The 23,983-nt window shown below is 39.4% G+C and overlaps 1 protein-coding gene across 3 annotated transcripts in view; it reads right to left on the bottom strand.

Annotated features, from left to right (window-relative positions):
• Window positions 1-249: 249 nt before the first annotated feature.
• The window catches only part of disc1 (DISC1 scaffold protein), a 131,356-nt gene continuing 107,622 nt past the window's right edge, over window positions 250-23,983 (bottom strand). For 2 of the 3 annotated variants that reach the window (XM_059024383.1, XM_059024384.1), the window contains exons 12-14: window positions 16,962-17,006; window positions 11,107-11,219; window positions 250-2,374 (exon numbers count right to left, since the gene is read on the bottom strand). In XM_059024383.1, the coding sequence (XP_058880366.1) occupies window positions 2,254-2,374; window positions 11,107-11,219; window positions 16,962-17,006 (279 nt within the window). In that variant the 3' untranslated portion in view covers window positions 250-2,253. Of the gene's footprint in view, window positions 2,375-11,106; window positions 11,220-16,961; window positions 17,007-21,409; window positions 21,476-23,983 lie in introns of those variants that run through there. The other variant, XR_009328724.1, reaches the window with a different exon arrangement.

Consider the following 23,983-nt stretch of genomic DNA (forward strand, 5'->3'; position numbering starts at 1 on the left):
TTACAGCTTTTTGGCAGTAGATTTGATATACTGCGCCTGCATAGTGAGAGTACCCTCAGTCCCTCAGAGTGGCTCTCTTTTATTATGTAATTCATGCTTTTGAACAGCAGACACTCCAACAGGATACACAAATATGACCTTCAGAATTCCAAACGAACCCCACATTCCCTCTACAGTGATCATTAAATATACCTCTACCCAACCTCCAACCCAGTACAAATAGAGACTAAATACAAGAGACAAAATATCTCAGTTGAATCATAAGTTGTATTTTTCAGGGTATAAAAACAATATCCATAAATACAAAATATTGATACCGTACATACTGGTTACAAATTGACATACAGAACATGGTTATTAAATTAGTTAATTTTTTTCTTTGTTTACAGTTAAGGTATTATGACATAGTGGTAGAACCCTTCATAATATTGCTCAAGCAAATATGATTTTATTAAACCACAAAAGGTTTATAAGTCTTGTAATTAGTGTAAAAAAAATACAGTTTTAGGGAAATCTATCACAGAATGCCATATTTGACTTCATATCATAAAAATAACTTATGAACAAGGTCTCTTGTTTCTACATAAAGAAATATATATTGTTTATAAGATTGGTATACTATACTACACACAGGGGGCTGTGCTGACCCCACAAGCTGGGTGATAAGCATGAAGCAAAAATAATGTTCCCATCACTGTGTAAAATGTCATGGGAAGTATAATTCTAGCAAGAAACCAATTTTCTGCTAGTTGTATGTTGTTAAAATGGTTTTATTCCTTTAAAAAAACATTGCCTTGGCTAAATAGGGCTCCATGACGTTTGAAAGTGAAACGCGAGTTGGGGACCAATGACAAACGTAATATAATAGTTATTTATAAGAAATGTTACAGGGAAAAACACATATCATAATTCCATTAATGTGGAGCATAGAGTATATAAAATATATACAGTTAAAGTGTCCTTTATAGTTATATAAAATGATCACTCTTCTAGTAAAGCATAAAACATCTTACAATCCGTAGAATATTGCCTGCACAAGAAGCTAGACATTCTGGAATGTCAGAATTCATTTAGTCACTTTCTCCTTCAGCTATGTCTAAGCTTCTTGGCAGATAGGTTTTGGGCAATGCTTCAAGCTTCTTAGTATATTGAGAACATTACCCCATCACAGCCTGCTACATCTGATTTGGATTCATTCTAGTTTTGAAATAACCCAGTGCATTGCTTTGCAGAACTATGTAACCTCATCCCAGGAATGTTTATCATTTTGCGTTTACATTAAAAAGCTACAGTACTTGATACCAACACTTACACACAGGATTATCAACACAGTAGGATTTGGTTTGAGCCACAAAGTGGTTACCTTCATCAAAATATTTAACTTTTTCAATATTTTTTTATTTAATGTTATTAAGCAGACATATTTTAAGACGCAATACTTTTTCTTTAATCCATTCAAACCGTCTTACAAAAAATATTCTAAAGGAGAGCCAACCAATTACATTTCTAAGCTTTTATTTGCTTTATTATCTTTATTACTGGCCCAGCTTTTATTGTGTTCAGAATCTTTTGGTTCTTTTTTAGGTTATTCAAATATCTCAAACATAGATAAACTGCTTCATGATGTGTGCCTTTGCTGTAGGACACATGGTCTGCTTGAAACTAGACCATTGTCGGAAATACATAAAATTACAAGACTGATACAGTAACCTTTAGCTATAGCATACAGATTGGGGTATTTGTATATTCAAAACAGTGAAAAAGGCAAAATATTTTCAACATTGCTTTAAAAGCCAAACCAAATATGTCAGAACTCTTTATGTTACGCACCCTGAATTTAAGAGCTTATCAAAACGTGCAATGTTCAAGTGGTTAAAATTCTAGCCTAGTTTATACAAACACCGTCCTTTGCTAAGTCACGCTGTATGGAATGAACACATACATGCACATAAACATACGCCAGGAAATAGGTCGGTATCCTTTTATACCGAGCCAATCCTTTAAAAGAACTGAACACACCAGCTGAAAAAGCCACAGTAAAAGAGTGTCAGTGAGTGAAATGATTGTGCAGGGCATGTGCTGTTAGACACCAGGGCTCATTTTCTATATAATTGATTCAGCTGCTCTACCCAATGCTGGGTCAGCCCCAATACTAGTTCCCTGGGGCTTGAAAAGGCAGTGTTTAGTTACTAAAAACGGTCCCCTGTGCATTACTATAAAATATGATGTGGTCATTCATTCTCCCAGTCCCAGTCACCAGCTGTCGCCAAAGAAGTCTTCCCTCTCCTTTTCCCCTTCCTCGGAGGAGGCCTGTAACTGTTCCAGCATTGCCTGCAGAGTTGCTTTCACCATCTGGATCTCACTCTGCAGAAATTGTGATCTCCTTATTAAGGAAAATACCAGGAGATAATTGGCACTTGTTTTTTTTCTGCAGAAGGTACAGTATTTAATGAATTGCTGCGCGGCCATTTCAGACAGATGGGAGAGGGTACCTTATTGTACTCTCAAGCACTTCCAAATGGTTCTGATTAAATAGTAAATCACAAGCAAAAACATGTCGGTGTGTGTGTGTGTCATTCCATCCTTTAAAATTCCTCTATAAGACGATAATTAGGCCAGTATGAAAAAAATAAACAATTGTACGATTTGATTTTTAAACATATTATTTGGCAGTATCTGGTACAAACCTGGGCATTTTCAAACATTGCATTGAATCAGTGCTACTTTACATCTAAGAATAACATTGATTGTTATGAAAGCTATTAAATTAATCTTCATTAATTAAATAGATTTATTTAATGAATGTATATTCTATTGTATAACATTATATATCTTCCACCTCTAAAACAGATTAAAGGATTGTTTAATATACTATTATTGTAGGTGTTTTGTAGAATTCTCTATTGCTGTTTTTGCTTAGATCAATATATAACAGGAATAATGTCATTTTTCAACCTTCTGAAAATACTTCAAAAAAATGAATTTGTTTTATAAAAAGTGTGTTAGCAGAAACAGGATATTAAACAGATAGGATATTTAACAGATAATAAAAAATACAATTTTCTATAAATGTAGATGGCATATGGCAGGCCTCCAAACATTATGGTTCTTTTGATTTAGAGGTGAAGTACCCAATTTAAGGCTGTTAATGGATTTGGAAAGACTGCAAAGACTGGTAGAAACGAGTACAGTCAAATGTGTACTGATGTGTTTAAACATCCAATATGTTTAATGAATACAAAATGTTAGGTTATTATCATAACCATGGTTCCCTGAAATATCAATATTACCTCATGGTTATTAAATCCTCTGACCTCGTCTAACCTGAATCGATATTCTAAAGCTGTGCCTGTGATGCAGTCGTGCCCACCCTCAAGGGCATAAAAGAGATTGCAGTCACTCAAAACGTCATAATTTTTCCCTCAAGACTGCTGCAAAAGACACAGCGACCTTGAAGGTTAATGGTTACATTTCTATTTCAGGGAAACAGGGTTATGATAAAAACCTAACGTTCCCTTTCAAGTATGAAATGTAACCATTACCTCATGGGTAGACATGAGCCACCTTGCGCATTACCATTAGGAACCCAGCACAAGTAACAGGGCTAAAAAATTGAGGGGAATTCACCTCTAATTTTATGCTGTAAGGGTTGAGCTCGAGGCCGCCCTAAACACTCTTGTTCCAAACCCAGTTTTGTGGATCCACGTTATTCAGCTGATGTATGTAGTCTGAATCGTATCTGTAATCCATCTTGATAGCCTCTGTTTAGGCAGAGCTTTCCCATGGGACTTAGCCCCATAACAGATAAAAAACTGTTCAGACTGCCTCCAACTTTTGGTCTTGTCCACATAATACACTAGTGTCCACACTGGGCAATGTTTATGGAGTTGCCGCTCTCTATCAGACTGGAAAGGAGGCGGATGAAAAGCCTCAAGCTCCATCGTCTGGCTTTTGCAACTGAAAAAGCTTGCATCTCACTCACCCGCTTAGCGGATGTAATAGCGAGCAAGAAAGACACTTTCATTGATAAATATTTCATCTCCGCTGAATGCAAGGACTCAAAGGGAGACTTCATAAGCACTTCCAACACCACATTAAGCCTCCAACGAGGGACAATGTCCTTCATAGGTGGCTGAAGCTGCTGAGCACCCTTTAAAAATTGCCCCGCCAGGAAACGAGCTCCTGGGGAGACTGAATCAATTTTAATATGACAAGCTGAAATGGCTGCACAAATAGACCTTTAATGTAGAGGGGGATTTCCCCTTATAAATAGATCCTGTAGAAATTGCAGTATAACTGCTATGGGACAGGCTGTAGGGTCTAATCCCTTAGGCAGGCACCACATTTGAAAAACGCCCCACTTGTACCTATACTGGGAACGTGTGGATTGTGCTCTGGCATTCTGTAGAGTGTCAGTGACTCTGTTAGAAAGCCCCAGACAGATCAAATGGTGCCGTTCAGGGGCCAGACCCAGAGCTGCAGGCTCGATGGGTAGGGATGCCATAAGGTCCCCTGTGCCTGACTGAGCAGGTCGCTGCATTTCGGTAGACTCCACGGATAGGCTCTCAAGAGCTGTATAAGGGTTGAAAACCACACTCCTGGGCCAAAAAGGGGCTATTAATAACACCCTGGCCCGGTCTTGCCTGATCTTTTCTAAGCACAGCGGGTCCCCGGCTCCCGTTATTGAGAACCAAAGGGGACAAAGGGTCGATTCTTCAGAGGCAAACAGGTCTACCTGTGCTCTCCCGAACCGCTACCCAATTCGTTATCCTGGGAAGATGTACTGCCCGCAGTGAAAGCAGGTGATGGTGCACCCAGAGCAACAGCTTGCGGCAAACCCGGTGGGGACACCCCGAAAGAAGAAGGCGGAGGTGAGGAGACCACCTCCACCACAGGCCCAATCACCAATAGGTGTTCACGGATGTTAGTTAGAATGAGTGGTGAGAATTAATTTCAGTGTTTGTAGTGAAGGCTAGTGTTTGTGTGCTGTCCCGTCTGTTTTTGTTTATGTTTTGTGAGTTTTGTAGAACCTTTTGTTTTGGTCCTTGTGCCATTTTGTTTTGTTAGCTTGTGTTTTTGTTAGAGTTTCTACAGTGTTATTTTTGTTTATTTTGTTCAATAAATAGCTCATCAGCGCATTTAACTGTGCAGCTTTTTGTGTCTGAGTCTCTGTCCCTGCCAAAACCATCTGGGCTAGGAGGCTACCGCGCCACAGGATGTCCCAAATTTGATGGATGACAGTACTTTTATGTTGTTAAAAGTGAATTAAGTACAGCTTTTAATTAACTAGAATAGTACTTTCAGACAGCTAAATGATTACTTGTATCTGAAACCGCAGGGTGTCAACAACTTATGCGCACCACTCAGTATTTATACTGTGCATTAATCCTGAACAAAGCAGTATACCCCAAAATTGATTTTGTATTATTCATTTTTCAATACAAGTGAATGTTAGTGGCACCTTGCATGTTCTGTCCCTTTCGACATGAATTAATTACAGTTTCGTGATTCAGCAGTTTTGAATGCAATGTCCTGACTGTAATAAATCAATCCCTGACGAAAATCCCTATAAAATGTAAGAGACAGTTTGGTTTAGTGGTCTACACCCCCTTGAACTTTTTTCACATTTTGTTGTATCAGTGCCTCAGTTTCATGCATTTAAATGAGGATTTTTTTCCACTTATCTACACACCATACTCCACACTGTTAAGGGGAAAAAAATGATATATTAAAAATACAAAACTGAAAGATCATAATTGGATAAGTCTCCACCACCCTGAGTTAATACTTGGTGGAAGCACCTCTGGCACCAATTACAGCTGTGAGTCTGTTGGGATAGGTCTCTACCAACTTTGCACACCTAGACTTGTCAATATTTGACCATTCTTCTTTATAAAACTGTTCAAGCTCTGTCAATTTCCTTGGGGCGCTTTAATGGACAGCAATCTTCAAGTCATGCCACAAATTTTCCATTGGATTTTGGTCAGGGCTCTGACTGGACCATTCAAGGACATTTACCTTTTTGTTCCTTAGCCACTCCAGTGTAGTTTTGGCTGTGTGCTTTGGGCCGTTGTCATGCTGAAAGGTGAACTTTTGTCCCAGTTTCAGCTTTCTTGCAGAGGGCAGCAGGTTTTCCTCAAGGACTTCTCTGTACTTTGCTCCATTTATTTTCCCTTCCGATGAGAAACATCTCCATAACATGATGCTGCCACCACCATGCTTCACAATAGGGATGGTGTTCTTTGGGTGAGGCGCTGTGTTGGGTTTGTGCCAAACATAAAGCTTTGCATTTAGGCCAAAAAGTTCCATTTTAGTTTCGTCAGACCACAAAACCTTTTGCCACATGGTTACATAATCTCCTGAGTGTTTTCTTGCATACTTCAAATGGGACTCAAGGTGGGCTTTCTTGAGTAATGGCTTCCTTCTTGCCACCCTACCATACAGGCCAGATTTGTGGAGTGCTTGGGATATTGTTGTCACATGCACACTTTGACCAGTCTTGGCCATAAAAACCTGCAGCTCTTGCAAAGTTGCCATTGGCCTCTTGGTAGCCTCTCTGATCAGTCTCCTTCTTGCTCGGTCATCCAGTTTGGAGGGACGGCCTGATCTAGGCAGGGTCTTGGTGGTGCCATACACCTTCCACTTCTTAATAATCATCTTGACTGTGCTCCAAGGGATATTCAAGGCCTTTGATATTTTTTTATACCCATCCCCTGATCTGTGTCTTTCAACAACTTTGTCCCAGAGTTCTTTTGAAAGTGCCTTGGAGCTCATGGTTGAGTCTTTGCTTTGAAATGCACTACCCAGCAGAGGGAACCTACAGGAACTGCTGAATTGATCCTGAGATCATGTGAATCCCTACAATATAACACAGGTGGAGCCCACTTAACTTGGTGTGTGATTTTGAAGGCGATTGGTTACACCTGAGCTAATTTAGGATTGCTGTTACAAGGGGGATGGACACTTATCCAACCAAGCTATTTCAGTTTTAGTTTTTAATTAATTTCTACAAATTTCTAGAATATTTTTTTCATTTGGAAGTTGTGGGGTAGGATGTGTAGATAAATGAAAAAAAAAAAAATATATATTTTAATGTGTTTTAATTCCAGGCTTTCAATAGTCACTATATACTAAAAGTTCTACTCGTATAATCTGCCAGTAAAAACTTCTGGACTCAACTCGCGCAATGTAGATGGGATTTCTGTATGCAAATTAGGTCTGATTGCGTAAGGCGTGCAGTGTAGACCAATCCACAAGCAGTATTCTGTAAACAGGAAGTGTCATGTCCACGGTCATTGATCACAACAACATTCACCATGTCTGAACCAAAATCTGTCAAAAAAAAAAATTCTACAGTGCTGTAGGCAACACAGATCTGTTTCAAAAGAAGTATTACAGTATTTTACAGCCATATGGTGGGAAACTTATAAAAACTGTTTTAAAGAAATTGCTTTGATTAGATGGTGAATGTCACAACATTGCCAAGTTTAATATACAGTTCAAGTCCGTGGACTTCACTGACATTCCCGCTGACACAGGATATCATCCTACATGTTATCGTCAGTTTATTGACAAAAGACAGCTAGAATTAAGCGAGAAAAGGTGTGTCAAACAAGCAGAGAGCTTACTTGAGGATGAAAAAGAACCTGCATCAACATAACCATCTCCAAGAAAAAAACTGCGGTCCAGGTCTGCCATTCAGAGTCGACCCCTATCTCCAACGCTTCCAGCAGTGTGTATATTTGTAAAAAAGTGAATCGGTTCATTAGAAAATTTCGGAAGTCCACAAAGGATGTGTTGGTCCAAGCCTAGACTCTCAATGTAGTTGAGTTATTTATTATTATTATTATTATAATTGTTGTTGTTGTTGTTGTTGTTGTTGCTGTTCAGTGAAAAGTGAATAACATACTATACTACAGAGAACTACATAGATAACTTTGCCCCTAAATTGAAAGACATAAATATGAAAATTGAAGTGTAAACGTGTGCTGATATTGTTGTAACATTACTAGACGACATGACACTATAATTGTCTTTTATGAAATTGAGAAAATAAAATACATTTTGAATATTATTTATCAATAGGCTATATATCGTTTTTTTAAAACAATTTTCTATTTCTCTTGGAAATTAAGGTATTGCAGTATTGCATTTGTTCATACAATACCAATAATTGTTAAAAAAGAAAGAATTAGGAAAATATATTCAATATGCTTTTTTTGTTTTTTTAAAGATTCTTAAAAATATATACTATTAACACTATCCATTTAACAAGTGTCAATTTTAAATATATATATGTTAAGGGCGAAACCCGGTGGTCTGGCGAGTCTAGTTTAGTCCAAAACTTCAACAAAGTTAAAAGTCAAAAAGTCTTGCTCCTCCATATGCGCAGGCAAACTCACCACACACACGTAGGTGAAACTATCAATAACTCAATTAGTCGGTACCCAATAAGGCATTACAAAGGGACTGAGTGGAGAAGCTACTAGAATGTGATAAATCAATTACAAAGTAATTGACAATATATAAAAAACGGGCACTAATCAACTCAAAGTGTACAACTATAAAAATAAAACATACAAGTGACAAATACATCCGTGAAATATAACAGGGGCATTATTGACCCTGTTACAATCTTAACTATCTTTTAATAAAGATGAAACAAAAGAAGATTTGAACATGAACAATTAATATATTATGTCTCTCTCTGTTGTGTGTGTGTGTGACAAGTTTGCCTGCACTTTCTCTCTCTCTCTCTCTCTCTCTCTCTCTCTCTCTCTCTCTCTCTCTCTCTCTCTCGTGTGTGTGGTGAGTTTGCCTGTGCGTATGGAGGAGCGAGACTTTTTGGGAGAAAGAATTAATAAAAAGAGTGCTTTTAACCGCTATTAAAACCAGCCCTGGTGTCCTGCCTTTTCTGCACCGCCGCTGGAAACTCAGCACACAGTCGCTACATTGTTGTAAGAAGTGGAGGTGAGGCAGGTACCCCGACACGCACTTGGAAGCTGGCTGTGGAGAGTGTAGAAATGCAAAACTAGACTCGCCCAAATAATTGGAATAGGCAAAACTATACTGGCAAGCATCGATGTTGAAGTGTTGGAGGAAACTAGACTCGCCCAAATTAACGGTATGGCGAACCAGATTCGCCCAGCATTGATGTTGAAGCATTGGACGAAACTAGACTTAAAACATTGCGAAAAACAATGTAAGGCGCAACCTTCAAAGTAACCAATGAAATGCACAGGCTGCCTGCTTATTTTGAACACCACAGCATTAGTTTTTTGCTTTTGTTGCAGGGAAGTTAGTGCAGGCTGCTGAACTAAAAAACGATGAGAGCATCTTGTGCATCTCAGGGAGAAGGACTGTGTTGCACTAGAAGTGTGTTACCATGCAACATGATGAGGACTGGGATGCCTTGGGCCCTTGTGCGAATCCCCTCACAAGGGCCCAAGGCATCCCAGTCCTCAGAAATACAGTATGAAAAATCTTGAAAAATGTGTGTCATCTGTATAAACAGCCTTCATCACAAAATTTTAATAAAGCTTGTTACAGGGTGTTCTGCCTTGCATCATCATCACCATCTGAGTATGCCTCCTACAAAGGACGCATTACTACAACACACAAAACGTGCCAGTTACCAGGCAGCAATCTGTCGGCATCCAAAATTTAAGCACCATCACCTGTTGGCCATGGTTGGAAAATGGACAACAATGACCTGTCGATGGTTTGGATATATATACAGTGCCTTGCAAAAGTATTCAGACCCCTGACCAATTCTCTCAGATTACTGAATTACAAATGGTACATTGAAATTTCATTCTGTTTGATATTTTATTTTAAAACACTGAAACTCAAAATCAATTATTGTAAGGTGACATTGGTTTTATGTTGGGAAATATTTCTAAGAAAAATAAAAAACTGAAATAAACAATTGAAATAAATTTCAATGTACCATTTGTAATTCAGTAATATGAGAGAATTGGTCAGGGGCCTGAATACTTTTGCAAGGCACTGTATATATATATATATATATATATATATATATATATATATATATATATATATATATATATATATAGACAATAGTGTGTAACGTCTTCATGTAGGGTTTAAAAAACAAAAACAAAAACAAACAAAGAACCAACATTTATTTTGAACATGGTGACTCTCTTAAATGATGTCATTAGGTTCTGCAGAGTGCTTTCGATTCAAAGGAAATTGTAGTACCTGAAGACGTTACACACTATTGTTATGCTTATGTTTTTATAATGTGGATCGGCATAGGCCACGCGAAACTCACCTATCTACAGATTAAAAGGCGACAATTTGTTTTTAACTGAAAGACTTTGGACATTATACACCCAGCACAACCTAATTGTGTGATTTAAAAGTTTAACCGGCTTTCAATTGAAATGTGTCGGTTCAGTGAGACAAAAGAAAATTATTCAGAACCGCTGTATTCGTCCCATCCCTAATTATATATATATATAGAGAGAGAGAGAGAGAGAGAGATATTGTGATGAAGGGAGCAGAGAAAGTGTAGTCCTGGGGAGCACGGGACTACACCTCCCAGAAGTTCACAGGCTGAAAAGCCTTAATTGTGTTAATGTTAATTGTTTGTCACCTGTCAACTATTATAAATTGAAGCCAGCTGCCAAATATAAAAAGGCAGCAGTCAGTCTAGTGGAGACTGTTGTGTGAAAAGCCCGCTTGATTGTGTGCTCAAGCGTATCAGAAAAAAAGGTACTGTGTGATCCTTTTTGTTTCGTGTTTGTTTTAACAGGTAAACAGCTTAGCTGTCCTGTTTTATAGTTAGGTTCCTGTTCTGTTTAGTTAGTACTCGAAAAGAGCTAGTTTTTTTTTGTATTATTAAAAGTGCACAGTTTTGTGTGCTGGGTCTCATTTTAAAGGGCAAACAAACCCCTGTGAGTGTGTCCCTTGTTACAATATGTGTGTATGTATGTATGTGTATATATATATATGTATATATATATATATATATATATATATATATATATATATATATATATATATCTATATATATATATATATATATATATATATATACACACATATACACATATATTCTTTATTAAAACTGAAAGGATATGAGTAAGGTCTTCATCGCGGTGTAGAATAGCTGTTTGCAGCTGGTGCTCCAAGGAAAGCAATTTCTCACTGATTGATTCACACTGCTCTGTTATTTGGGTTGGGCAGGCATCCTAAGAAAGAGAGGAGGGACAAAACGCAAGCATTATTATAACATCTTTAAAAAATTAAACAAATGGCCAGGAGCTTTTCCCAAACAATAACCCTTTTTAATTTCTGTCTTCTCTTTGTGTTATGGTTTCTAATTCATTTATTGATTTTGGCTTCTTTTATGTTCTTGTATGCTTGTGAATGGTACTGGATTAACAGCAGTGGAAACCTAAACAATCTGCTAACAGAGGGGGAGCTGTAATGAGGAACGTTAGCCCAGCACGGGACAACATCGTCACAGTAAAGCCTGCATCACCAGGAATTTGCTGTCCCAAAGTATCTAACATACCCTGTATAAGTCCAGTCTGCTTGTGCTCTAAGCACTGGTATTATTGTCTAAAGGTGGCTGCACTGGAAGTCAGTAGACGTTTATATGAAAACTCCCTTGAGGTACCACCGTTCCAAACGTTGGTTTCTATGAGATGTTTGCCTGAAAAGATACCCATTATTAGTGGCAACTGTGACAGTGGTATTCGTGACAACTACCCACAAGCATATGTGATGGAATTAATTTCTCTTAAGTGCCCCAACTAGGACTGCCAACTCTGAAGCACAGAAGACTGAGAAATCAAAATGAAATAACAGAAAAAAACAGGAGGGAAGTTGTTAGAATTTAATGAAGGACTACAAACACAATACACCAAAAAACATGTGTTGTTTGATCTTCGCAGTTATAATGGATTTTTTTTTTTTTTTGATTCCACCAGCAATGGAGTACCGGTATAATTATGTTTTTTTATTTTTTTTTTATGGAGGAGTCTTGGGGAGCACAATGATTAGAGTAGCATCCACTATATTGCAGAACTTTCATAGATTAACCTGAGCATAACTGCACTCAAAACTGTACATTTATGTGGTAATAATAATCTGTCATTTCCAAAATCCACTTTAAAAAAAAAACAAACCTAAAATAATATAAAAAAGAAAACACAAAAATAAAATAATGTGTCCCCAAGATCCCCCAGTTATATCGAGTAGAACGAATCACACTTTAATGTACATATTTCATTAATGCACGATGCTGTTTACATGAACAATATCAGCATGGGACTGATGCTGTAAAATCAAAGGAACACTGTTTTCACTGTGAAAAAATAGATGTCATCCTGGCTAAAATATACACAGAGCCTGACAAATAGTCTCTTTTGAGGGCTGGATTTTATATGACATTCAAATGAAGCCCTCTAACTGCTGCTACATTTAAATTGCAGGTTATCACAGCTTAACATAGATAATTAGTCCTGAGCTATACAGGATGTACATTTCATGAACAAAAATACAGTCCAGGAACCAAGGAATGAAAACTGGAGGTAATTATACGAGGCTCAAGTATTCATTATTTAATGGACCATGATTACTCTCTTCCTGTGTTTGTTTTAATTTGTTTGCAGGGAACTTAAAAAACCAAAAGCAATTTGGAAACAGAATCACTAAGTACCTAGGAGACTGTTATGTGTTTCCGAGTGAGATTATTGTTTGTTTCCATTTTTAATTAACTTTAAAATGAATGTAAAGTGTAGAGTGTAAAACAGCTATCCAAATTTTATCTCAAAAATACCATCTTTCCCAGAAGTAACTGTAAACATCAGTTTAGGCCTATTATTTTCATCTATGGACGCATAACATTGCGTCATACAGTGTATGTGGTGGATGTTATAAATGAATTGTAATACAAAACTAAGAACTGAACTTCCCTAAATGGGAATAACCTCAAACTCTAAAGCTAAAACATAATGGGATGACACAGTATTTTATGTAAGTTATCATTTGTACCAATGATAAGAATATTTTTTTTGTACGGTACACAAATAATGAAGGATTTGTCCCGTTTCCTGTGTCTAGGCAAGGACAGGCATAAGATCCAAGCAAACATGTGGAAGCTGGCCCTTTAAATGTAAAGTCATGGTTAACACCCTTAACTTTATATCACTGTGTCTATAATGTTTTATTCTATAAATAAAAATACCTGTACAGAAAAAAAAGTTCAAAAAGCCTTCTCATTAACAAGACATTGCTGTGTATAGGAAAAAAAAAAATGCAGTTCCAATTATTTTGGTCTCATTTGACGCTGCTAGATTAATTTCAGCATCTCTGGAGAGATGCGCTAATAAATGAGATGGAGCCAAGGACTCCACAGAAAATTCAACTCTTACTCTGAGGGACTCTCTAGTGCAATGGCAGAGGGAGCCGGGGAGAAACATATTTGGGTTTAAATCAAAGAGGTTTCACTGTGGTGTGGATGGCAAGATCACGCATGTAGTTTCATTTTGGAAATAACCCTGGCATGATGTAATTCAGGAAGAACATGCTTATTAAATATCTGCATAAGAACTGAACCGACAGAACAGCACAGTCATGCAGCCATTTAAAATACATTGCACTCCGTTTATAAGAATCACTGATATACGAATAAACCGCATATAGTGATCAAAACCACTGGGACCAAATCATTCCTATACTATCCATGCTAAAATACTCTGCTTGTAAGAATCAAATAATCTGCTTATAAGAATCATTTCGGGGCAAACTGACTACATGTAATACGATACGGTATCAAGTGCAATGACGTGTACAGCCAATAAAGCTGTTTTTGAATTAGAATTTGATCACATCTCGCGTGATTAGGCACTTACGTAGCATGGATCATGCAGTGATGCAGGAAACACTGCATTGTTTGTAATCAAACGTGACTGCGCCACGGCATTTTGCAGGTATGTTTTGAATATTTGTTGGTGAATATTTGTTTCAATAAAGTGAATACACATTCATTGAATACATACTGACTTCAGCACTGTTATTGTGTGATATGCATGTAGGGGGAGTGGGACTGTGGTGCGATGAGGAGGGAGGGAGGGGGCAGGATTGCGGAGCTTTGCATCTCTTTGCTTAATGAAAAACTGCGATTTGCATCGCAACTGAAAATATTTAAGCCACAGATGCTTAAATCCAGTGGAAGTCCTGACAGTAAAATACTTTACTGTAATGTCATTTTAATTCAAAGGCAGTTAAACTAGGCACCCTCACGAGACGATCGCTTCTCAAGTATACTGTAGTAAAAGAGGATTCTGCAGCCTTGAGTAAACATAACCGTGATCATATAACAAGTTGCTTACCCACGAGGACTTGTTTTGATGTATTGTCCTCAGTGACTGAGCACCATTGACATTTGTATACTGTATTTAAACTGCTGATGCGCAGGCGCTTTTGCTAATTGTAATGTGACGTGGCCGAGGGCAGTGTAAATTATCAGGCCGGAGTCTTGATTTACAGTTTTTGACCGGTGTTGGTTTTATTTTTCTTACATTGCGGTGGGGAAACAACCGCTAATAAAACAAACAAAATAAACCTAGCTCTCATTTGGAGCACTAACAAAACAATATTTTGTGTGGTCCCTGTCTGACGTCCCCCCCTTTCTCTTACTTCTGCTTCTGCAATGCACACACTCGTCCACTTCCTTACTCCTCTATACCCCCATCACAAAGCTTTCGGCTAAGTCCTTTTTATCGAGGTGACATTAACTTTAACAAGCAGTTAACAAATTGACCATTACCTTAATTCGTTAAGGAAACAACTATGGATTTTTCCCGAGGCATGCATACATGCGGGAACTCATGACATCTAGTGGTCAACTCAGTACACTGCAGGGAACAAAGCTGTTATTCTCAAACTAACATACTGATTCTGCAGCACTTCACCACGGTAATCATATCGGTCTGCTTTTAAGAATCAACCGCTTATAAGAATCAAATCATCTGTAATGGATGTAATTCTTTTAAACAGAGTGCACTGTATTTGAAATATATTTTAAACTTTGAATATGTTAAGCACTGCAGAGTTGAGGAAACGGTCAGTAATGTGTGTTACAGTACTGTCTATCTGAACTATCACTGCAGTATACTCCAAACTTCGGTAGCAGAAATGACAAACAATCCCTGCCATGCACATACATTCACCATATAGGTCTCAAATGTGCAATTTTGAAAGAAACACATGTTTTAGCAAACAGTTATTTTCATTTTAAAACATGACATCTGGTACTGTACTAGGTTAAAGAAATCTCTGTTTGCAAGACATGCTTTCAGATTGTCTTGCACTTCCTGAATCATTTCACCTGTAGACAGAAATTGCCCCCACCCCCACCACATAAAACAGCATATGGTTTAGATACTGCATTACGTTGTGTCATACAGTTTGTAGTTTATTTTGTATGGATGTTGTAATTTAACCACGATAGCTTATACAAAAAAGTTGAATGGAAACTATAAAAGCCTGCATCAAAGAGCCTTTTTTTATATAGAACTAATGTATTTCTAAAACACTAAATGACACTTTAAACTTAAAAAAAGGGCTTTAAACTTTACTATTACCACACATCACCCACGCCCCATCTGATAATATATAATGAACTTCTCTGGAAATAGTACCAATTTGCCATGGGAGTAGATGTAACCTGCTTTATGATATGATTATGTAAATGTCCTTTTATGGCAGTTTTTAATCAAACCTTAAGACAGTAACCGACTGCTGTCATGTATGCAGTGTTTACCATGAAGTGAGCTCCTTTTTTTTTTTTTTGGTAAATTTAGTCATCGCTAATTGATTTTTACCCCGTTTTTCCTCCCAATTTGAAATGTCCAATTGTATTTAAGCTCAGGTCACCACTACCACCCCCGCGCTGAACCGGGAGCAGCGAAGACGAACACACGCTGTCCTCCGAAACATGTGCCGTCAGCCAACCGCTTCTTTTCACTCTGCAGGCCCGCCATGTAGCCAACCCAGAGCTACAGCGTCGGAGGACACCCAGAGCTACAGCTCTGGGCAGCTTGCAGACAAGCCTGCAGGCGCCTGGCCAGTCTACAGGGGTCGCTGGTGCGGGGTGAGCCGAGGACACCCTGGCTAACCTATCCCACCCCCCCACCCCCCCCCCCCCGGGCAGTGCTCGGCCAATTGTGCGGCGCCCCCTGGGAACTCCCATCCACGGTCGGCAGTGGAATAGCCTGGACTCAAACCGGCGACCTCCAGGCTATAGGGCGCATCCTGCACTCCACACGGAGCGCATTTACCGGATGCAACACTTGGGAGCTCTTAATAGAATACAGATATAAACCACCCCTTTGGAAAGTGTGATTAAATGTCTCCATAGAACACAGGGGAAATGTGGGTCATTAAAGACTATTTGAAATAGCGTTTTCATTAATCATATACACCAGTTGTTCTCTATCCTCTGGGACATCTTGTTTCATTGATGTTGTAGTCTGATGATGTACACAGAATAATTAAGACTATAGTTACCCAGTGGCTTTGACTTCTTTTTTATGTGTACTGAATTATAGATTGAAAATAAATACTTAAAATAAAAACCTGGACCAATGTCAAATAACCCAACAAATAATAAATGTAAATAGGTTACCAAATACAAAACATATTCTTCAATCAAGAAAAAGAATAAGCCAAAGAAGATAATGTGTAAAAATAATTCTGGGAAGTCCAAGATTTTTTGATGATCAAACTTTTAGATCAATCAACACAAAATCCTTTGGGTAGCTATTAGTTTTATATATGGATGAGTTATCAGAGTAAAACATGTACCATTCCACTAATGTAATTTTTTTCATTATTAATTTACCACAACAACAAATAATATTTTAATATTACTTAACATTATTTAAGTATTAACTATACATAAACTAGTATGTGTCACTCACCCCAGGCTGATTGTCTTCTTTGCCGAAAAAAAACACTTCCAATTTCTGCAATAAACAATAATTATTTATTAAATATTCTGAGCTGCCTATTCGATATAAATGTATATGAATCATAGAAGCACAGTTTATATAAAATAAACAAACATAGGCACATAAAAACACATACAGATACAGTACAGCTAACATTAGTTGTTACCATCAGAAAAGACACCAGAACAAAGAAGTCACCATGGTTGGTTTTAGCTCAGCTCATTGTGTCCTGTATTAGCAAGAGAATGGCCCTTTATATAACAGAGATAATTATTACAGTACATAACATTAGGTTATTGTCATAACCATGGTTCCCTGAAATAGAAATGTAACCATTACCGAATAGGTATTAATCCTCTAATACCGTCTAACCTGAATAGAAATATCAAAGCTGCACAAAGTGCCAGTGACGCAGTCACGGACCGCCCCTGAGGGCATAAAGGGATTGCTGACACTGACATCGTCATCATTTTTCCTTCAAGACTTGCTGCAATAATGAACACAGTGACGGAGGTTAATGGTTACACTTCTGTTTCAGGGAACCATGGTTATGAGTGTACCAAAGCCATCGCAAGGCAATATTGCAGCACGACCAAGGCTGCCTCGTACATTACCATTCAGAACCCCAGTAACAAGTAATTAGGGCTAAAAATTGAGGGAGAACTCACCTCTATGTTTATACTGCAAGGGTCGAGCTCGAGGCCGCCCTTAACACTCTTGTTCCAAAACCAGGGTTTTGTGGATCCACGACATTCAGTCAATAGAATCTAGTAAGGTATGGGTAGTAGCCCACACCACTGCATTGCAAATGTCATTGACAGATGCACCCTGGAATAAAACCCACAAAATTGCCATACCCCTGTAAGAAATGAGCAAGTGAGCTTTTCAGGTGGGGGCAAGTTGGCAACTCATAGGCAGTCTTGACTGTGTCTGTGATGCATTTGGTCAGCCTCTGCCTAGACAGGGCATGATAATGGAACTTTGTTCCAGAACAGACAACACGTCGTCCAGACTGCCTCTAACTTTTTATCCTGTCAACATAGCACGCCAAGGTCCGCACTGGGCAGAGCGTTTGGAGTTGCAGCTCCCTGTCAGACTGGAAGGAGGTGGAAGAAGCCTCCAAATCCAGACTGATTGACATGGAATGTCGAGATATTGTTTTGCAAAACAAACAGATTGGTACGGCGCATAACCTTTGTCCTGGCTTCTGCAAAAATTAAGCAGGCTTTCACAATCGAAAATGCTTGCATCTCACCCATCCGCTTAGTGGATGTGATTGCAAGCAAGAAAGCCACTTTCAAAGATAAATATTTCAGCTCAGCTGAATGCAAGGGCTCAAAGGGAGGCTTCATGAGTGCTTCAAGCACCACGTTAAGCCTCCAATGAGGGACAACATCCTTCATTAGGTGGCCAAAGCCACCAAGCTCCATTCAAAATTTGCCCTGCTGGAAAGCTGAGCTCCTGGGCAGACTGAATAAATGCTGATATGGCAAGCTGAATAGCTGATAAATAGACCTTTAATGTAGAGGGGGATTCCCCTTCAACAGGTCCTGCAAAATATATTGCATTATAACTGCCATGGGACAGGTCATGGGGTCAAAGCCCTTAGGCAAGCACCACGTCCGAAAACGGCCCACTTGTACCCATACAGGGAATGTGTGGACACTGCTCTGGCATTCTGCGGGGTGTCAATAGCCCTGTCGGAAAGCCCCGGACGGCTCAAATGTTGCCGTTCAGGGGCCAGACCCAGAGCCGCAGACTCGATGGGTTGGGATGCCACAATGTCCACCGTGCCTGCCCGGTCCTTTGTGATTTACTCCAGACACAGCGGGAGAATGGCGAGCAGTGGGAAGGCACACTTCCAAACAATTATGAGTGCAATACTACACAGTGCCCCAGCCGAGGCTGGACGCGTTTGTGGTGATGGCCTCCCTTTTGGTGACACTGCCCAACGCTACGGCGAGGTGCATATGGACAGGCTGTTTACACCAAGAGAGTGCCCTTAGATAGTGAAGAACACCGTTAACGGGCAGCCGCGGTTCAATGCAGGCTGAAAAACCTTGCTATTGAACCAGGCTTGCACAGGGCGCATGCAAGGTAGGGTCTGAGAAGCCACTGCCCTCAAGCCCATAAGTTCTGGAATGTCATTGAGCTCTCTGTTGAGCTGAATAGCTCTAACAGGCAGCTATGCTCTGCACTCTGCCATCCGACAAGAGTGGACAGCATGGACCCGGAGTCCAAGCACACTGCTAGATAGGAGGCTGTCTGAGAAAGCGTGAGCTGGCTCTTTGCAGATTCACCGTAAGCCCTAACCATAGAAGGTTGTTAATGAACAGTTACGTATGAGCGTATGCCTGAGCTGGAGACTGGGCACAACGAACCAGTTGTCCAATAATAGAGTACTCTGATACCTTTGAGTCTCAATGGGGCCAGCACAGCTTCCCTGCGCGTTGAAAAGGCATGGGAAGCTAGAGAAAGGCCAAATGGCAAGAACTGGTACGCTGTTCCCTAAAAGCAAATCGCAGGTACTCAAGTGTGCAGGTTTTTATGGGGAGAGGGAAATAGGTATCTTTGAGGTCCGTCTTGATGAACCAGTTGCCTGGCCTGAATGACTACAACTTAGCTGTTGCATCGTCACATTTTTAACCTCCTTCGGCTCAGAACAGGCTGACCTGCCTGAAGTCGAGGATTGGTCTGAGGCCACCATTCCGCTTGGGCATGGCGCAGAACCCGTCCTCCAATTGGAGGGAGTATACCATATGAATAGCCCATTTTTACAGCAGAGCTGCTACCTCCTGAGACACCACAGTTGTGTCCTGCGGGTCCGTGACTGATGCTGCAGTCACGCCCTAAAAGGGAGAGGGTCCGTGCTTGAACTGCAGTGAGTAGCCGGTGTGAACAGTAGTAAGCACCCAGATTTCTGTGGTGCACTGATGCTAATACTCCAGATGGCTCCCTGAGAACCCCTACGGCCAATGCTCACCTTGTGGCTTAGCCTGAGGCTCTTTCCTCTGCGCCGGGAGGCGGTCTGGCCGCAAGCACAGCTGGCTGTGCTGGTCCCTGAAGCTGCTGACACAGGGATAAAAACCCTGGCATACGCAATAGCAAGCAATGTACATTAAGAATGTACAGTTGCTGCCTCATCTACTAAAGACATTAACAGGACTGTCAACAAGGCCTGTTTGGTACCAGACTGGGATGGGAATACCGGTCAGTAAAGGACCGGAAACCAAAACGGACCGGAGCAAACTTTGTCCCCACCAGGCACACGTGCCTGTGGGAAACTGCTGCCCAGAGCTTCTCTATTCCCGGGTGCGTGGCTCTCCCTTGGCACAGAGCCATGGGGTGAGGATGCAGCCCCAGCCGAAGCTGGACGCATCTGCTGAAGCAGCAATGCCCCTGTGTAACAGGGCGGGAGCTGCTGCTCCTATATAAAGTACTTACTGTAACAGGGCTGGTGCAGTATACAGTACTTGTAATAAAAACCCTGCTGTCTCAGGCAACACAAGCAGCAACACTGCTGTATGCTATCTACACTACATAGGCCTCCTTCAAAGCCTGGCACCTTTATCACTTACCTCTTGGTTTCTGAATCAAAATCAACAGTTATGCTCTTTTGTCAAGATCTCTCCATGTATTTCTGAACATGTCTTTGGTGAATGCATTCTGTGACAAAATCTAATTTGTTGCCTTTTTGCTTGTGTCAGGCTTCTTAAAATTACAGTTTCCCAAAAGCTCTCCATAGGATTTGCAATGTATTAGCGTGGGCACTGGCAGGCTTGTAACGGTGCAGATCTGTCATACTGTAACTGTCAAGGGCCCTCCTCCTGCTACAGAGGATTGATGTAGCAGCTGAGCAGTGGTTTGACATTTCAAATGAAGTAAAGAGATAAGCGCTGATGTATAATGGACTCAAGTAGACATTACAATTTAAATTCTATATTGCATTTGGTTGGTTGACTTGACAGTTTCTTGTTTAAATGCTTTAAACTTTATATAAACTGTATAAACTAAACTACTAACTTATTTTTAATATCAGATCATGTGTTCTCTAACATAATCCAAAGTTGTTCCTGCTATTCCAGCAAACATTTCCAAATGTAACCACTTGTAAAAGTAAGGTGGCTTGAAAAATCGCCACATTTCTGCTGTGATACGGTGCATAAGGATCTTAGCAGGAACACCAATGGAGGTCAGAAATAAAATATTTTGAAGAATGCAGAACTGACAAGGATGTATTAAAAAGGATGTGGTAAAATGTGTTTCTAATATTTTGTATTTATGATCAATTATACCTTTGCAATTGTATTAGTTTGTTCTGTTGATTGTATTGGCCCTGAGGAAGATGCCAAGCTAAAGAATAAAGCTATATGAAATGTAGCAAGTGAAGGGAAGGTAGCGGCGCAAAGGAGTTTTACCTTTCAGCTTTTTTCTCCCTGGGGTTAAGAAGAAGTTCCATTCTTCAGGAGGACAGTAAGAGGAGACTGTGTGGCATGCCGGACACACAGAAAGGGAAGGTGGTTACAAAGGCAGGGTCAACAGATAACAATAGTTATTGTTGGAAAATAGGAAAGCAAGTGCACCAGTTAGGCAGTCTACATAGTATTAGAAGAGAAAAGAAAACAGATAGATTGCATGCAGATACCCAAGGGACAGGTAACATATATTTCTCTTGCAAAGGATATAGATAACAAATGTGTTTCTTGTGTGTTGTAATCTACCTAAATTCTTAAATAATATTCACAGTCTCAGACAAAAGTATTGGGACCCTACACTTAATATAAGATAATTCAAGAAAACATGTTAAATACAAGCTTTTACTAGCCACCAATTAATGACAGAGACCAAAATACACAATTTCTGATAGTTTAACAAACAATCTTTAAAAAAAAAAAAACACTCAAGTAATTTCAAATATTTGCTCATGACAAAAGTATTGGCACCCCTGCGTTAGCGTTTCATGTGTTCTCCTTTGCTTTTATTACCGCTTTCAGATGTTTCTGATAACCCTTAACTAGTATGTTACATCTTGTTGGTGAAATCTGGGCCAATTCTATCTTGCATATTTTCTTCAGCTCAGACAGACTGGATAAACAATGGTTGGCTACAGCTTTTTTCAGATCAGTCCAATACATGAGATCCTTTCAATACATTTCTATTGGATTCAAGAATTTAGGAGTTGACTTAGCCGTATGCTTTGGGTCGTTGTCGTGTTGGAAGATAAACTGTCTGCCAATCAGCCTATGAGCAGATGGTATCATTGTACTTTGTAGAATGTTTTGATACACAGCTGCATTCATTTGCTCTTCAATCACATTGATATCTCCAGTCCTTGAACTACTAAAACACCACCATATCATGAGCGAATCACTTCTACGTTACAACAATTTGGACAGCAGTACAGGAGCTGTACAGGAACAATAGAAACACCTGCAAATGTAGTACATACGTTTGGTAAATGGGCTGACCTTTTGTTATGCAAATGAATCCCTGATCTGTATTTTAGTGTTATGGGATGGCGGACTCCTGTGCATGAGGGCACAAGCAGAAGTGAACTGACTGAGGATGAAAGATAAGGTCTGTGTACATGCTATGCGTTTCAATATAACCAAACACAGATCCTTGCCAACATATAACTTTGTTAGATATTGCTCTACTGGTAATATACAAGCTACAAAATCCAGCTATATTTGTTTATTGTTCATAAGCAACCTTTACTTAGTCCACTGACATTTTCATTAAAAAGAGGGAAACGGTTGATGAAGAGAATACTGTTAAGTTGCTGATTTACGTGGCTGATTGTGATGTCTGTTCAAAACAGTGACTTTGCAGTTAAAGGAAATTCTGATATTGAAAATAAAGCCTTAGAAACTCAATAATGGTTAATAGTTTGTTTGGGATGTAGCTTACATCAGGCAAAACGGGTGCATTCTATATTATAAGTAATACATAAAAGACACAGCTCTCTGTGGCAAGTCAGATGCAGTCACTATGGACAAAACAGCAGATATGACAGACTGATTGAAGATTGATAGTAGGCTCTTAGTTTGGCATATTTGAGACTAAACAAATAACTGATGTTTCATGAGGAAATGTCACAAAAGTGATTACTCTATACTATGGGGCCTTCTGGAGAATAGCTGTGTTGCAGATTTCCACCCCAACTTCCCTTAAGGAATTAGAGCCATTTGAAGAGCTGAGGAAATGGCATATGAGATCCTTTCAATACAGTTTATCTTATTAAGCTAGACATGATGCTATCCTTGGATGAGTTTCCTTTTTTTTCCTGACACATTTGTTATGGGCCTGCAAATGGAACTTCAGTGCTGTCAAGATTATTAATGGTGGTTAGAATGACTCACTCTCTGACACTTGGGGTCAGAAGCTAATAGATGAGAGACTTCAGACATCCAAAGATATCCTACTTCCATTTGCAAGCTGGTCTGGTCTTGGTAGTCACTGGCAGATACTAAGATATGGTCTTCACCATAAAAAGGTAACCAGGTGCATTTCAGTCCTATGACAGAATCTTCAACCAGTTTTTTCATATATTTGATTATATATTCCTATCACATTGTCTCACTAATCTCTAATCATTTCACTAGGCATCATTTTCTTTTCTAGATGTATTTTCACTTTTTCTCAGGTGAAGGCAATTCATCTTGCCACCTCACTCCCTGTGCAACAGGTATTAGCACTACCATATTCCTTCGAATTTAAGTACAGTACAGTGAAGCGTGTATTAAAATTACCAACAAAAGACGTGACTATCCGAGTACACAAACAGCAAACGTGACTGACTGCCGAGAAAAGACAACAAAGGAACCTGCCTGAATACACAAGCAGCAATTTGAGAAAAGACAAACCAGCTTCCTGAGGAATTCCAAGAGAAACGTTTACAATTTCAGCATTTCGAACAAACAGTACCAGCTTGGACAGATCGGAAATGCTGATCAGACCCCTGTATTTTTTGACATGCCAAGCAATACCAC

This window comes from Acipenser ruthenus, chromosome 5 (genome assembly GCF_902713425.1).
Source record: "Acipenser ruthenus chromosome 5, fAciRut3.2 maternal haplotype, whole genome shotgun sequence".
Lineage (NCBI taxonomy): Eukaryota > Metazoa > Chordata > Actinopteri > Acipenseriformes > Acipenseridae > Acipenser > Acipenser ruthenus.